This window comes from Conger conger, chromosome 5, assembly GCF_963514075.1.
Source record: "Conger conger chromosome 5, fConCon1.1, whole genome shotgun sequence".
NCBI lineage: Eukaryota > Metazoa > Chordata > Actinopteri > Anguilliformes > Congridae > Conger > Conger conger.
This window is the reverse complement of record NC_083764.1, coordinates 3,335,494-3,352,476: the sequence shown is the minus strand read 5'-3', so window position 1 is coordinate 3,352,476 and position 16,983 is coordinate 3,335,494. Positions and strand designations below refer to the sequence as shown.

At 48.8% G+C, this 16,983-nt stretch overlaps 1 protein-coding gene across 1 annotated transcript in view; it reads left to right on the top strand.

Moving 5' to 3' along the window:
• The first annotated feature begins 93 nt into the window (after positions 1 to 93).
• The window catches only part of gareml (GRB2 associated, regulator of MAPK1-like), a 39,786-nt gene continuing 22,896 nt past the window's right edge, over positions 94 to 16,983 (top strand). The window contains exon 1 of the mRNA XM_061241514.1: positions 94 to 622. Within this exon, the coding sequence (XP_061097498.1) occupies positions 511 to 622 (112 nt within the window). The 5' untranslated portion in view covers positions 94 to 510. The remainder of the gene's footprint in view (positions 623 to 16,983) is intronic.

Here is a 16,983-nt window from a genome sequence, read left to right as displayed (position 1 = left end):
ACGCGCATGTGTAATGCAAAAAAAAAAAAAAAAAAAAAGACAAGAAAAAAAAAAAACATGCACGATCAGCTATTGTTAAACAAATACAATACACACAAGCTCGATTCGCCAACGAACGATTCCGCTCTCTGTGCGCATGGCACACGGAGCTGCAGCAGCGCAACAGATTCAAGTGGGGGAGAGAGAGAAAAAAGCGAAACATAAAACAAATCTTTCATCAGCTGTCCGGCGCTGTGGGCAGTCAGCGCGTGGATGGTTATTTGCTGTCTGTAACGAAGGGTGGTGCACTGTGACATGTCGGTCTTCAGCTGACAGTTTTCTGAGAGTAGGTGGTGCTACTGGAAGCCCCGGGGGAGAGGACTCCCTCTATCCGAGCCCATTAGCGTCCCAACATGGCGAAGCGCGGAGGAGTCCCCCACAAGAGACTCAAAACACTTCGGTTGATGCTGCAGATCGCTTCGCACTCTTTCCCAGCCCTTAGAACTCCGAGGCGTCTATGATGTTGGAAAAATGGACAAGTTTTCCGCAACCATTTCCGAGATCGCATGGAGCTCGGTGTCCCTGCCATTGGATTTGGTCGTCAGCAAATTCAGACTGCCTACGCTGGTGCGGTTGAGTCAAGGTAAGGAGATTTCAGACAAGTTTACTTTCTTAAAGGGATATTTTCTCGAGGCTGCGAGGCAGAGTCAGTGTGTGTTTTCGAACTCTGCTACTCGGATTTATTCGTACTTCTGCGAGCAGACGTGCGTTTTTTTTCTTCCCTCGCTCGGTATAAAATGTTAAGCATGTTGTGATCTAGCGCTGCAACGAAGCCAAACAACATTCAGGCATCGCCGGGGCAGATACGACGGAAGGAATTTCTCTTGTTTGTTGTTTAACGTTTGATTTAAGACCCCCCACTATGACTAGTTGCGCATTTAATAGAACTTACAACGTGTAACCGTGTATATTATGCTAAGGCAAATTAATTATTTCAAACTTGGCAAGAAAAGGTGACAAAGTATCTGCTGTATTCCAAAAGTGATCCAGCGCTATTCATATGGAAATTTTGTAATCAGCAACCGAGTGTCTTGAATACTAAGAAGCGCACTGAGAGGAAACATCCAAGTTTCGAACAATTATTCCAGGAACAAAGGGTGGCCATCGCTTTAAAATGATTACACGACGTGTGCATTAGTACGATAGGTATGCATATGTTTGGTACTTTTCATGATACACAAGCGGGTCCTTTTCGACAATCGGATGAATGCGTAATTTAGCCGTGTAGCCTCCTCATTTATGTCGGGACCAGGAGACATCAGTCAAAGGCGCGGGGGGAGCCAAGTATGCCAAACGGCTACTTGGGCCTACTTTTTACACGCCTAATACTCTTAATTGACAGCAAATGAAGGCATTAACTGATAACATCACAGTTTGATTACTTTCGGATGTGACCCCCCCCCCCCCCTTCCCCCGAAGCACACGGATGCATTGACTTGTCCACAAAGCATCAGGTCGCTTGAATCGTCTGTAGCTTCATTGGTTTGCTCAGCTGATTGAAAATGAAATTGGGCTTTAAGATGTTAATTCCGATAACGTATTCTGCACAAACTGATTGGAAGCTTGCAGCTTGTTCGCAGTAGACTTGGGCTACTGGTTTTGACAGGCCTGCCTAACACGTCATGCTATTTAAAAATCAGCTCTGGTGGGGACACCACGGTGTACTGAAGTGTAAGACCTGCCCCTCTGGGTTATTATTGGCCATGCACACTTAAAACCCCATGTTGCACTGACCGTTTTTATTTCCAATTGTATTTCCCCCGAAGATCAAGCAGACCGTGGGTGTTTGGGTAAGAGGGTTACCTGTTGATCGGGGAACGGGGCAGGGGCAGCGCACTGTTGCCGGTTCTCTCCGCGGAAGCAGAACCACTCGGGATGTAGAGCAGGGACCTCTGTCAGTGGGCGACGGTCCATGTCCACTCCGGGGTTTCCACCGGTCCGTGTGTGAGTTGCCTCTTATCACGCAGGTGTTGCGGTGTTGACAAATTGTTTAGAAGTTGCTAAGTATAGCTTTGTCTCTGAGGGATGCTACCTGTGACGGTGTTGCATTATTATAAGAAGAGTGGACATGGCGCATATCTGTCACAGACTGAGAGGGAGGGAATTAGCACAGGGTTGTGAAAGAGGGACCTAGTACAGGGGTGAGAGTGAGGGACTTAGTACAGGGCACATCAGCCACAGGCAGAGAGGGACTTAGTACAGGGCACATCAGCCACAGGCAGAGAGGGACTTAGTACAGGGCACAGCAGCCACAGGCAGAGAGGGACTTAGTACAGGGCACATCAGCCACAGGCAGAGAGGGACTTAGTACAGGGCACAGCAGCCACAGGCAGAGAGGGACTTAGTACAGGGCACATCAGCCACAGGCAGAGAGGGACTTAGTACAGGGCACAGCAGCCACAGGCAGAGAGGGACTTAGTACAGGGCACATCAGCCACAGGCAGAGAGGGACTTAGTACAAGGCACACATCGGCCACGGGCTGTGAGAGAGGGACCTGGTCTCAAGGTCAGGCAGGGAATGCCATTTAGTATTTCAGGAATGATTCATAAAAGCTACAGTGTTAACCACAAAGGAGGCTTGGATTCAATTCTCACACTGCAACGTTCCCCAAACCATTTTAATATGGGAAATTTACAAACTCATGCTCAACTTCTTTGGATGGCGTCAGACCCCTCCATTTGATCTATGGACTATTCAGGTGGCTAAGTGGCCAGTCTTGTGTGTCCGTGGTTAACTTGGGCTCAGCTACATCTAGCCAGGACTGCTAGTATGTTTGTGCTCCATACAGTTTCAGCTCAGACTTCAACCAACTTATCTCTATCAGTATTGAAGTTTGTGCACTGAATCATCACCCATCGCATTTAATTTGCAAGATTTTTCCAGCACTAGTGCCCAAGATCTAGGGCACCTGTCAATTGACTGTATGATTGTTGATAAATTACTGGAGAAGTGAAATGAATATTAATGTTTGTGTCCTTTACACTGATCTTGTTGTGCCGGAGTCCACAGGTACTGACAATAACACGTCTGGAATCTGTCGGTGTTACATTACATTACATTACATTACATTACATTACATTATTGGCATTTAGCAAACGCTCTTATCCAGAGCGACGTACAGTTGATTAGACTAAGCAGGAGACAATCCTCCCCTGGAGCAATGCAGGGCTGAGCGGATCTTATTGTGGCTACACCGGGATTAGAACCACCGACCTTGGGTGTCCCAGTCATTTACCTTAACCACTACACTACAGGCCGCCCTACAAGGTAGTGAGCTTAGCTTTTGCCTAAAAGTAAACTGGGTCCCCCATAGTTATGACGCTTGACCATCATGTGACAGAAGAGGTCCCACACAAAGTTCCCACGGCCCCTGGAAATTCTTGAAAATATTTAAATCCAGAAAATTCCTAGAAAGGCCAGAAATATCTGCCTGTCCTTCAGGGAAAATTCCCAAATTAACAAACTTCCTGTGAACTAATAATATTTTCCTGTTACTTCCCTGCAAATCCTATAATATGACTGTGCAGTAGTGATAATAGCAAAAGTGGTTCAGACTAGACACCAAAACAAATCCGTTTGGAAATCATGAGTTGAGTGGAGCATCATGGGAAATGTAGTTTGTGTGTTTCAGTCACCTGTCGTCATGGCTACTAACTGTTACCCCAAAGCTGAAGTAAAGGGTGTGAAACGTGCCCCATGCCTCCTGATCATTGCCCTGCCACCACACCCAAGATCTTTCAGCAAACATAGTGACCACGGTGATCGCCATGTTCGTGCTTTACCTGAAAGAGACCTGTTGCAGGTGATCGTTTCTGGCCTGAACCGAAGCAGCCCATCTGTTTTGAGAGGACAGTGGGAAGTTCGATGGGGAGGGTTAAAACACCCTTCAGTCCCCCCTGCTTGTTGTTGTTGTTGTTTTGTCCTTGTCCTTCAAGGGTCCTCCACACCCTCCTGCTCGTGCAGCCTGGGTCAGCAGCCCAGCGAGGTCCCTGGAGTGAGTGAAGGAGTGAGTGAATGAGAGAGTGAATGATAGAGAGTGAAGGAGTGAGTGAATGAGAGAGAGTGAAGGAGTGAGTGAATGAGAGAGAGTGAAGGAGAGAGTGAAGGAGAGAAAGCTCTAATTGTGGAGCGGTATAATGATACGTCCTCAGCACAGGCCCCCGTGCTGCTCCTATTCAGCGCTGAATAAACACAGAATGTGATATTTCTGTGGGACTGAGGAGCAGGAGGCAGTGCATGGTACGGGGTTGACATGGCGCTTGTGCATTTCTGCAGTCACACGGGCGTCTGAGAGAAGTGGGGTCCCCCCCCCCCCGCGCTGGTGCTTGGTCCTACATTGTGCGTCAACTTTGTTTTTATTATTTTTTTATGGATGCTCATTGCTGTCTGTTTACTGGCATCATACTATAGGCAGCCTGTATCCTATAGCCTACAGTGCTTGACTGGGACCTGGAAGGTTGGTGGTTCAAGCCCTGGTGTAGCCACAATAAGATCCGCACAGCTGTTGGGCCCTTGAGCAGGGCCCTTAACCCCACATTTGTCCAGGGGGGGGATTGACCCCTGTTTAGTCTAATCAACTGTAAGTGGCTTTGGATGAAAGCGACAGCTGAGTAACCATAGTGTCCAATCAACCAATCGGCATCCTTTCTCTATGTACAGGGCGATGAGCTCTTTAAATATTGCGTCATGTGTCTTACCTCACCGTGGTATCTCACCCAAAGACAGACTAAATTATGAATGATTCTGACCCCAGTGCATTGTGGGCACTCCAGAGAGACCAGGCCTCGGGCAATGGGGCAGCAGTATGACAGCAGGTAGTGGGAGGGGCTTCCATGTGTCTGTCAATTACTAATGCCAAGGAACGAATGAAGAGACTCTAGGAAGTCAGTGATCTATCTGTGGTGTGTGTGTGTGTGCGTGTGCGCGTGGCAGCAGCAGTCCACTCTGTGGCCAGAGATTGATCCAGGTCCTCTATGAATGAGTGTGTTTAGATGAACCAGGTCCTCTGTGAATGAAGAATGAGTGCGTTTAGATGAACCAGGTCCTCTGTGAATGAAGACTGAGTGCGTTTAGATGAACCAGGTCCTCTGTGAATGAAGAATGAGTGCGTTTAGATTAACCCGGTCCTCTGTGAATGAAGAATGAGTGCGTTTAGATGAACCAGGTCCTCTGTGAATGAAGAATAATTGCGTTTAGATGAACCAGGTCTTCTGTGAATGAAGAATGAGTGCATTTAGATGAACCAGGTCCTCTGTGAATGAAGAATGAGTGCGTTTAGATGAACCAGGTCCTCTGTGAATGAAGAATGAGTGCATTTAGATGAACCAGGTCCTCTGTGAATGAAGAATGACTGCGTTTAGATGAACCAGGTCCTCTGTGAATGAAGAATAATTGCGTTTAGATGAACCAGGTCCTCTGTGAATGAAGAATAATTGCGTTTAGATGAACCAGGTCTTCTGTGAATGAAGAATGAGTGCATTTAGATGAACCAGGTCCTCTGTGAATGAAGAATGAGTGCGTTTAGATGAACTAGGTCCTCTGTGAATGAAGAATGAGTGCATTTAGATGAACCAGGTCCTCTGTGAATGAAGAATGAGTGCGTTTAGATGAACCAGGTCCTCTGTGAATGAAGAATGAGTGCGTTTAGATGAACCAGGTCCTCTGTGAATGAAGAATGAGTGCGTTTAGATGAACCAGGTCCTCTGTGAATGAAGACTGAGTGCGTTTAGATGAACCAGGTCCTCTGTGAATGAAGAATGAGTGCGTTTAGATGAACCAGGTCCTCTGTGAATGAAGACTGAGTGCGTTTAGATGAACCAGGTCCTCTGTGAATGAAGACTGAGTGCGTTTAGATGAACCAGGTCCTCTGTGAATGAAGACTGAGTGCGTTTAGATGAACCAGGTCCTCTGTGAATGAAGAATGAGTGCGTTTAGATGTGAATGAAGAATGAGTGCGTTTAGATGAACCAGGTCCTCTGTGAATGAAGAATGAGTGCGTTTAGATGAACCAGGTCCTCTGTGAATGAAGACTGAGTGCGTTTAGATGAACCAGGTCCTCTGTGAATGAAGAATGAGTGCGTTTAGATGAACCAGGTCCTCTGTGAATGAAGACTGAGTGCGTTTAGATGAACCAGGTCCTCTGTGAATGAAGACTGAGTGCGTTTAGATGAACCAGGTCCTCTGTGAATGAAGACTGAGTGCGTTTAGATGAACCAGGTCCTCTGTGAATGAAGACTGAGTGCGTTTAGATGAACCCGGTCCTCTGTGAATGAAGACTGAGTGCATTTAGATGAACCAGGTCCTCGCTGAATGAAGAATGAGTGCGTTTAAATGAACCAGGTCCTCGCTGAATGAAGAATGAGTGCGTTTAGATGAACCAGGTCCTCTGTGAATGAAGACTGAGTGCGTTTAGATGAACCCGGTCCTCTGTGAATGAAGACTGAGTGCATTTAGATTAACCAGGTCTGAGCACATAAACATGATTTGTTACCGCAGTGTTTGGCTCACGGTTAGTCGCTCTCAGAAAAATCAATGAACCAGAGAAAGAATCCACCTGTGCTTAACTGTGTGTGTGCCTGTGTGTGTGTATCAGAGGTAAAGTGTGCGTGTGAGTGTGTGTGTATCGGAGGTAAAGTGTGTGTGCCTGCATGTGTATCAGAGGTAAAGTGTGTGTGTGGGTGTGTGAGAGAGAGTGTGTGATTGAAAGCGTGCGTGTGTGAGAATGTGAGTGAGTGTGTGTGTGTGTATGTGCATGTGCCTGTTTGAGAGAGGAGAGTGTGATTGCACTCACGTATGTATATGTGTGAGAGTGTGCAGGTATGTGAATGCGTGCGTGCGTGCATGTGTGCACGGGTTGGTGAGAACTTGTGTGTGTGTGTGTGTGTGTGTGTGTGTGTGTGTTTCCGGTCTGTTTCCAGAGGAGAGTAACCCCATTGTCAAGTGTAAAACTGTTTTACTCCTGACAGGTCACTGCCTATTATTAGAGCATGGATGAAGGTCAGTGTTGGGGGGGGTGGGGGGAGCATAGTTTCACAACAATTAAAGCCCTGGAGTGGGCAACACCAGAGACCTCACGATCCTGATCCTGGGCTCACGATAGGATACTATTATTTAGGTATTTGCGATTCACTAAGCATTGAGATTCGATAATGGAATCTATTGCTATTTTTTGTTCATTTGTTCATTTGACAGTATAACCTGCGTCCAGAACAAATCAATGATTGGCCAGTGTTGAACTTGCACCCCTCCCAAAGTTCGCAGGGTTGACCTTCGTACCTGCTGAGACCCTGGCCTGTGGTTTTAAGGTTGAAGGTTTACTTTTCGGACACTGTTAATATTTAGGCAGAGAGATATTGCTGAATGTCACCTGTGTCCTGTGCTTTTTGAGTTGCGACATCAGCCTTTTCCTCATGTTCAACCTTCAGTTGAGTAAACAGAAAGCAATGTCACTCATTCATAGTATCGGAAAATGATCATGAACTGAGACTACCAGTAATGTATATATGGAATATGCTCAGTTAACCTGACCTGTCCTGCAGACACAGCGCCCCCTCCAGGACTGGAGTTAGACCTGCAGACACTGCGGCCCTCCAGGACTGGAGTTAAACCTGCAGACACTGCGGCCCTCCAGGACTGGAGTTAGACCTGCAGACACTGCGGCCCTCCAGGACTGGAGTTAAACCTGCAGACACTGCGGCCCTCCAGGACTGGAGTTAAACCTGCAGACACTGCGGCCCTCCAGGACTGGAGTTAAACCTGCAGACACTGCGGCCCTCCAGGACTGGAGTTAAACCTGCAGACACTGCGGCCCTCCAGGACTGGAGTTAAACCTGCAGACACTGCGGCCCTCCAGGACTGGAGTTAAACCTGCAGACACTGCGGCCCTCCAGGACTGGAGTTAAACCTGCAGACACTGCGGCCCTCCAGGACTGGAGTTAAACCTGCAGACACTGCGGCCCTCCCGGACCGGGCTGTGTTGGTACTGGGTCCGGATGATGGGACAGAAACGCCAGTGTCTGACTGCAGCGTGGCGTAGACAGCTGTCGGGAGGTTAAAGTGATTAGATTAGGGGTGGAATGTCCGTCTGTCTTCAGCCAAGGCCAGTATTTCTGAAAACCACAATAGAAATCTGTGCAGCGAATATTGTTGTGAAATGTATTGGTTTCTTTGGAAAAATGCATTATCCGTAAAAAAAAAACAACCAAACAAAAAAATATATACTTTTAAGTTGGATCAAAATGAAGTGGGTTTGTGCTGGGCTGTTTCTCCACCAGGAAGTCAGGTGACAGTGAAGAGAGGAACAGAAATGTGTGCCTGAAACACTAACCAGCTTTGTGCTAGCCTGCACGCACTCTTACCCACTGCAGCATGCTGTACCACCGGCTTTCCCTGCTCCTGGGACCACCTGACCGGCCCTGGCCAATGGGCCGGCAGACCCAGGACCATCTGACCGGCCCTGGCCAATAGGCCGGTAGACCCAGGCCCATGTGACCAGCCCTGTCCAATGCATGGGGGTCGAGCTGTAGGCTTGGCTGCGTGGCTGTGGCTAGTGATTCCTCAGGGCAGCCCTGTGTGACTGGAGCCCAGTCTTCCCCCTCGGTGTCTGATTACAGAGAGAGAGAGAGAGAGGGAGAGGGGAGAGAGAGAGAGAGAGAGAGAGAGAGAGAGAGAGAGAGAGAGAGAGAGAGAGAGAGAGAGAGAGAGAGAGAGAGAGAATGACAGAGACAGAGGGAGAGGGAGAGAGATGGGGAGAGAGAGAATGAGAGACAGAGACAGAGACAAATGGAGAGAGGGAGAGAGAGGGAGAGGGGGGGGAGGAGAGAGAGGAGAGAGGGAGAGAGGGAGAGGGGAGGGAGAGAGAGGGAGAGAATGACAGAGACAGGGAGAGGGAGAGAGACAGAGACAGAGACAGAGACAGAGACAGAGACAGAGACAGAGACAAATGGAGGGAGATAGAAGGAGAGAAACAGAGGGAGAGGGGGGGAGAAAGAGAGGGGGAGGGGGGAGGGAGGGAAAGTGGAAGATGGCTGGAGAGGAAAAGTGGGAGAGGGAGAGATAAGGGGAGAAAGAGAGAGAGAGAGAGAGAGAGAGAGAGAGAGGGAGGCCGATCAATGGAGGCTTTGTTTTGATGTTTTCTTTTTCTCTTCCTATTTTCCCTGCTCTTTTCTCCTCCTCCTGCTCTGTCTGGTTCAGTCTGTAGTGTTTCCATAGAGCCCAGCGGCCTGTATCACAGAGCAGGATTAGTGAGTTAGCTGGATAACTGCACTGAGTAAAACCCACAAAGCAGGATTACTGAGTTAGCTGATTTAACTGCACTCAGCAAAACCCGGACCTTGCCGAAATCTGGAACATGGACTAAAGTTAAAACAATGTTTCTGGGTTTTACTCAGTGCAGTTATCCAGCTAACGCAGTAATCCTGCCCTGTGGGTTTTACTCAGTGCAGTTATCCAGCTAACTCAGTAATCCTGCCCTGTGGGTTTTACTCAGTGCAGTTATCCAGCTAACTCAGTAATCCTGCCCTGTGGGTTTTACTCAGTGCAGTTATCCAGCTAACTCAGTAATCCTGCCCTGTGGGTTTTACTCAGTGCAGTTATCCAGCTAACTCAGAAATCCTGCTTGATGAAACAGCCTTCAGAGCCACTTGCTCATCCATAAAGAACACAATCACACATCCAGTGTGCAGTGGCTGGGCCCAGTGTGTGCTGACGTGTGTGTGTGTGTGTATGTGTGTGTTTTCACTCCGATTCTTGGCCTGGCTGTGTGTGAACGCTGTGAGAAACTGCGGACCGAGAGACGGGTGCCTGGTTCCTAGGTAACAGCGGGCGGCTCTGACATCAGACGTGATGTAGGGCCTGAGGAGCTGGCAGGCTCCCGCTCCGGCCCGGGGGAAAGGCTGACTCCGGGCCAGGTTCCCCTGGCAGCCGGCCAGCCGCCCGGGTGAGGATAATGGGGAATGAATAGCAACGCTCTCGCTTATCCAGCAGAAGTGTAATTCACTTTGTTTAGGTGGGTGTTTGTCTGCAAACCCCTACCACCCCTCCCTCCTCCTCCCCCTCCTCCTCCTCCTCCTCCTCTCCCTCCCAGATCACATGCCCACCCTGGCTGTACCTGGGGCTCCGTATCTCCCGAGGGTCCGGTTTGGGCCCGGCCCGGCAGATTCTGATCTTTGTGGCGTATGAGAGCGAGGTGGGCTTTGTGTTTGAGTATGACCCAGCAGATAAAGGGAGTGAGTCTGTCTGTGCTGGGTCAGATGAGAACGAGGTGGGCTTTGTGTTTGAGTGTGACCCAGCAGATAAAGGAAGTGAGTCTGTCTGTGCTGGGTCATATGAGAATGAGGTGGGCTTTGTGTGTGACCCAGCAGATAAAGGGAGTGAGTCTGTCTGTGCTGGGTCAGATGAGAACGAGGTGGGCTTTGTGTTTGAGTGTGACCCAGCAGATAAAGGAAGTGAGTCTGTCTGTGCTGGGTCATATGAGAATGAGGTGGGCTTTGTGTGTGACCCAGCAGATAAAGGAAGTGAGTCTGTCTGTGCTGGGGTTTTTTTAGTATTTTTTTTTTTTTTCAAAGAAAGCCTGTTTCCTTGGTTACGGTTAACGGCAGGTTTGGGGAACGCTGACGGTAACCGTGGCGCTGTGGAACGTTGCGGGAATGTTTGGTGAGCGGTGCCACGGAACGCCGTTACTCTGCGGAACGTTGCTACGACGTTCGAGCGGAAACTGTGCAGAACCTTGCAACAGTGTTAGCAAAAGCTCTGTGAGACTGAGCCGTTGGGTCTCCTTCAAGAGCCACTCGTGTGAGCAGATTTGTTCTGAAATCACCTAAATCTCTCAAAAGGGATGATTTAATGGAGCAGTGCATGTCAGAGTAGCTCGCTTGGCAAACAGAAACCTTCAAACTCGGCGTTACAGGTCAAATATGAATCAAGATTCAGCAACTGCTTTGCTTATTTCTCGCCTCTGATGTTTTCAGAAACTTGTTTTAGTGAACTGTTTAGGAGTAGAAAGATTACGTATATAAACGGTTCGCCGTATTATGTTTTGCCAAAACGAAACGAACCGCGCTCTGCCCAATCAGGCACCAATTGCGTGAGACGACCCTTGTTCCGGTTAATCCCATTGGCCGTCTAGCTGACGGAACCGTATATACTGTAATAAAACGGACATCTCAATTTAGGACAGTTGTCTGGTGCGTTTGTTTAATCTGACGTGGCACACGTACAAGCCCGTCATATGAAAAAAGTAATTTTCGATTAGAATGCAAAAAATGTTCTTGCACTGTTGTTAACAGTGTTACTGGGAGTGTCTGTGGAGCGTTGTTATAGTGTTATTTGTACGTTGTTAGGATATAAACTGTGGCACTGTTACAAAGGAAATTAAGTATGGGGTGTCATTTGTGCGTTTGGCTGCCTGTGAAATTTTCACAATGCACAATAGGAAGGGCTCTAATATGACCTGGTGAAGTACAGATGGCTCTGTAGCCATACACACACACACTCTCTCTCACACACACACACTCTCTCTCACACACACACACACACACACACACAGACACACACTCACACACACAGACACACACTCACACACACAGACACACACTCGCACACACAGACACACACTCGCACACACAGACACACACTCGCACACACAGACACACACTCGCACACACAGACACACACTCGCACACACAGACACACACTCGCACACACAGACACACACTCACACACACTCACACACACTCACACACACTCACGCACAGACACGCACAGACACACGCACACGCACACGCACACACACACACACAGACACACACTCACACACACAGACACACACTCACACACACACAGACACACACTCACACACACACAGACACACACACACATAGACACACACATAGACACACACAGACACACACAGACACACACAGACACACACAGACACACACACGCGCACACACGCGCACACACGCGCACACACGCACACACACGCGCACACACGCGCACAGACGCACGCACGCGCACACACGCGCACACACAAGCACAGACACACGCACAGACACACGCACACACACGCACACACACGCACACACACAGACACACACTCACACACACAGACACACACTCACACACTCACACACTCACACACACTCACACACACTCACACACAGACACACACAGACACACACAGACACACACAGGCACACACACACACACACACGTACACACACTCACACACACTCACACACACGCACACACACGCGCGCACACACACACACACACACGCACACACACGCACACAGACACACACACTGCATTGAAACAGCTTGCTGACTGATGTTTCTGATTAGTGGTTTCCCCTGTAGTCTCTGTCTGTGAGTCTATGAACTATAAATAGACCTGTTGTCTGGTGCATCATCGGTAAAAAAAAAAAAAAAAATTAATTCATGGATTTCTGAGGTGGTTCCTGTTTAGCTGACAGGATGACTGTTGGGGGGGGGGGGGGGGGGTCGTAAGTGGAGGGTATAGATTTCAGCCTGGGGCGATCACACTGTGTGTGGGGTGAGACAATCACGAGAAATCCCACCAGCACAGAACCTCAACAAAGCCCAGAATACTGGAGATATTTTATGAGCGATATTTATCCTAACGCGCAACTATATCATGAAGCAAGATTACTGATTCAGTTGGGTAAGTTCACTCTGTAAAACCCGGAACAGCTGATTTTCACTTCAGTCCGTGTTCCAGATTTGGGAAGGTCCTGTGTTTTATTCAGTGACCTTATGCAGCTTGTTCGGCAATATTCGTGACTTGTGATATACCCCCCAGGACTTCCTATTTTTTGTATTTTATTATGTACAGGGTATTATGGTATTTCAACTTCCAACGAGGGCATTAAAAGCCAACAACTCTTCTGAAGAGTGTACATTGATTACATAAGTCAAGATTACACACTGGGGAGAACAAACCTTTCAGATGATCTAGAACACAGGTGTCAAACTCCAGTCCTGGAGGGCCGCAGTGTCTGCGGGTTTTTGGGGTGTTCTGGGCTCCTGTGGTTCATTCAATCATTGATTGGTTAAAGTATCCACACGCCTTGTTCTCAAGGTCTTAAACAGCTGATTTGAAAGGAAACCACAAAACCTGCAGACACTGCGGCCCCCTGGGAATTCAGTTTGACACCCCTGATCTAGAACATAAGAACATCCACTCGGTGGTAGAGGTGCACGTTTACCAGACATTATTCTGCAGGGTTGAGTGAAGATGATGAAGATGAAGATGTGGTAGAACCTGACCTCCTCCAGTGTGGGGTGATGGCGGCTCTGTGCACTGCGGGACTGCAGGACGCCTGCCTTTAACCCCAGACTGTGTGTCATCACCTCCTGTGAATGCGTGAACGTGGACTTCCTGTAAATAGCAATAGTATTTGTACTGCTACATAATTTCTGCTATTTATGTTCTGCTTTTTGTAAATGTTGTGGCAAAACCACTTTGTGGCGTTTTCATGCGAGTGATTTTGTGGTTGAGATGAGCATCGTATTGTTTCTGTTTCCGAGGTGACCATGGGGGGGGGGGGGGGGCGGCGCGGCGCTGCTAATCGAGTGGCTGTGATGGTGATTATCAATAATGGATTGATTGTAAAGTCAGAAGACGTCACGATCGCGTTTTTAAACTGCACGTGTGTTTAACTCGACTCTGCGGATGGACACATTGGAAAGGATGCATGGATGAATCAGCACCCCATATAAACCTCGTGAGCGATGATTGATTGGCACTTTGTAGAGATTTGTGGGCCAAAGCTGAACTACTCGTGCCCCTACTGTCTGATGCGTGATGTGATCAGACAGCGCCAGCACGACAAATGTGATGTCATCACACAGCGACGGTACAGTGAAAAATGTCCCATCAGCATAACCCTTTCCTTTTTCATTCGTACATCAGACATTTCGGGGTTCAGGACTGGCGTTTACTCTTCTGTTACTCTGTAAGGTCTCTTTGTGACGGTCTTCTGTAAAAAGCACTAGGCAAATAAAACGGAATTGAAACGGTATTCCGAATGTTTGAATGCTCGGCTTCTGCTCAAACGAGGACCCAGAGCTTCCCCGCTGGACAGAATCAGGTGATCAAACCGGTCATTTCCCAATTTGTGTGTGGGGGGGGGGTGTGTGTGTGTGTGTGTGAGGGTGTGTGTGAGAGGGTGTGTGTATGAGAGAGAGGGTGTGTGTGTGTGTGTGTGTGTGTGTGTGTGTGTGTGTGTGTGTGTGTGAGAGAGAGGGTGTGGGAGTGTGGGAGTGTGGGAGTGTGGGAGTGTGTGTGAGTGTGTGTGAGTGTGTGTGAGTGTGTGTGGGTGTGTGGGTGTGTGTGTGTGTGTGTGTGTGTGTGTGTGTGTGTGTGTGTGAGAGAGGGGGTGTGTGTGTGTGTGTGTGTGTTCACACACGCGGGACCGTCCTACGCAGGACGTGAAGAATGCGGTGTCCCTGGCCGCTTCGTGGGTGAGAACGTGTTTTTCCGGAAACGGCTCCTGGTATCTGATGTCCCGCACGTCGCTGGAGCCTCACCACACACCGGCTGTGTTCCTCATTCCAGTGCTCTGTGTGATCCAGCTCTCTGTGTGATCCAGCTCTCTGTGTGATCCAGCTCTCTGTGTGATCCAGCTCTCTGTGTGATCCAGCGCTCTGTGTGATCCAGCTCTCTGTGTGATCCAGCTCTCTGTGTGATCCAGCTCTCTGTGTGATCCAGCTCTCTGTGTGATCCTGATCCAGCTCTCTGTGTGATCCTGATCCAGCTCTCTGTGTGTGATCCAGTCCCCTGGTGATCCAGCTCTCTGTGTGATCCAGGGCTCTGTGTGATCCTGATCCAGCTCTCTGTGTGTGATCCAGTCCCCTGGTGATCCAGGTGTAGGGGTCCTTTGCACGGGACTCCAAATTATGTAGGGTCCTTGCACGGGCCGCCAAATAACGCAGGGATTTTACTCTCTACGAAACCGGGGCGCCAGTTAAACGTTGTGTTGCAGTATAACTGCGAAAAGTAATCAGTCTCATAAAATTACTGTTATCAGAAATATCCAACCACAAATATAGTATTTCAATTAATTAAAATAACCAATATTAATGATTGAACATACCGATAACCTGAAGGTTGGAAGTTCTTCGAAAGACTGCTTTAACTCGGCTCTCATGTCTATGCGATTCCAAAACGGACACCGGGGTTTAATAAAATATATTTATTAAACAAACATACAAACACATAACAGATAAACTAACGGGAAGTTAGTAAGGAAATTTAGTTTGGTATGTGTGTGTGTGTGTGTGTGGCGCGCGCAAGCGCGCGTGTCGCTAGAGTTCTGGGTGTGGTAATGAGTTAGAGTTAGCTGTGAGAAGGGACTACTTGCGTAGTTTTACTCTATATATGCGCAAAAGACGGCGAATCAATTCACGTACATATATATGTAGCTAACCAAACACATTACAATGGTTGGATGGTAAATATTGAAACACAGATTCACAAAAACAGTTAAGACTAAACTAAACACTGGCTATGCCTGAATGTTTGTTTTCTTACTGAGTCCATACGCATTGCTGGGTCCAAAAGACATGCTGTCCTTGTAGAAGCGGCGATGGTGCTGTGAATGGTGTCCGGGAGAGATGCGCAGGCTGGGGTGTTCCCGTCTTAGCAGCGCGTTGTCGTCTGATCCGCTGGTCCTTTTCCAGGTGTAAAAGTTCGTTGCTGTTTCGTTGTTGTGAGCTTTGCAGGGGTAAACTGATGTAGCGTTCCGCGTACACCAGTTTCCACTCGCTATAGGCCACGAAGTTACCGCGAGGTAACTGGGTGTGTCCGTAGGCCTGGTAGTGCGCTGTGCAGCATTCAGCCTCTGTCCGAGTCTCGGAGCAGATGAGCTGAAGCGAATGGCCAAAAAGGGTGCGTCGAAGAGAAGAAGCAGAAGAGGCAGAAAAAGCAGAAGAGCCAGAAGAGAGATCCCAAGAACGTGTCTTGCTCTTATACGGGACCGTTTATTGCTCCCGCCATTACGGGATTGGCTGAACCAAGTTAGACGTCATTCGTGGTGGACGTCGCAGAATTCTCCTGTGGGAATGTGGAAGTTGTAGTCCCTACACAGGGCTGTGTGATCCAGGGCTCTGTGTGATCCAGGGCTCTGTGTGATCCAGCTCTCTGTGTGATCCAGCTCTCTGTGTGATCCAGCTCTCTGTGTGATCCAGCTCTCTGTGTGATCCAGTGCTCTGTGTGATCCAGTGCTCTGTGTGATCCAGTGCTCTGTGTGATCCAGCTCTCTGTGTGATCCAGCTCTCTGTGTGATCCAGTGCTCTGTGTGATCCAGTGCTCTGTGTGATCCAGTGCTCTGTGTGATCCAGTGCTCTGTGTGATCCAGCGCTCTGTGTGATCCAGCTCTCTGTGTGATCCTGATCCAGCTCTCTGTGTGATCCAGGGCTCTGTGTGATCCAGTGCTCTGTGTGATCCTGATCCAGGGCTCTGTGTGATCCAGCTCTCTGTGTGATCCTGATCCAGCTCTGTGTGTGATCCAGCTCTGTGTGTGATCCAGCTCTCTGTGTGATCCAGCTCTCTGTGTGATCCAGCTCTCTGTGTGATCCAGCTCTCTGTGTGATCCAGCTCTCTGTGTGATCCAGCTCTCTGTGTGATCCAGCTCTCTGTGTGATCCAGCTCTGTGTGATCCAGCTCTGTGTGTGATCCAGCTCTCTGTGTGATCCAGCTCTCTGTGTGATCCTGATCCAGCTCTCTGTGTGATCCAGGGCTCTGTGATCCAGCTCTCTGTGTGATCCAGGGCTCTGTGTGATCCAGCTCTCTGTGTGATCCAGGGCTCTGTGTGATCCAGGGCTCTGTGTGATCCAGCTCTCTGTGTGATCCAGCTCTCTGTGTGATCCAGCTCTCTGTGTGATCCAGCTCTCTGTGTGATCCTGATCCAGCTCTCTGTGTGA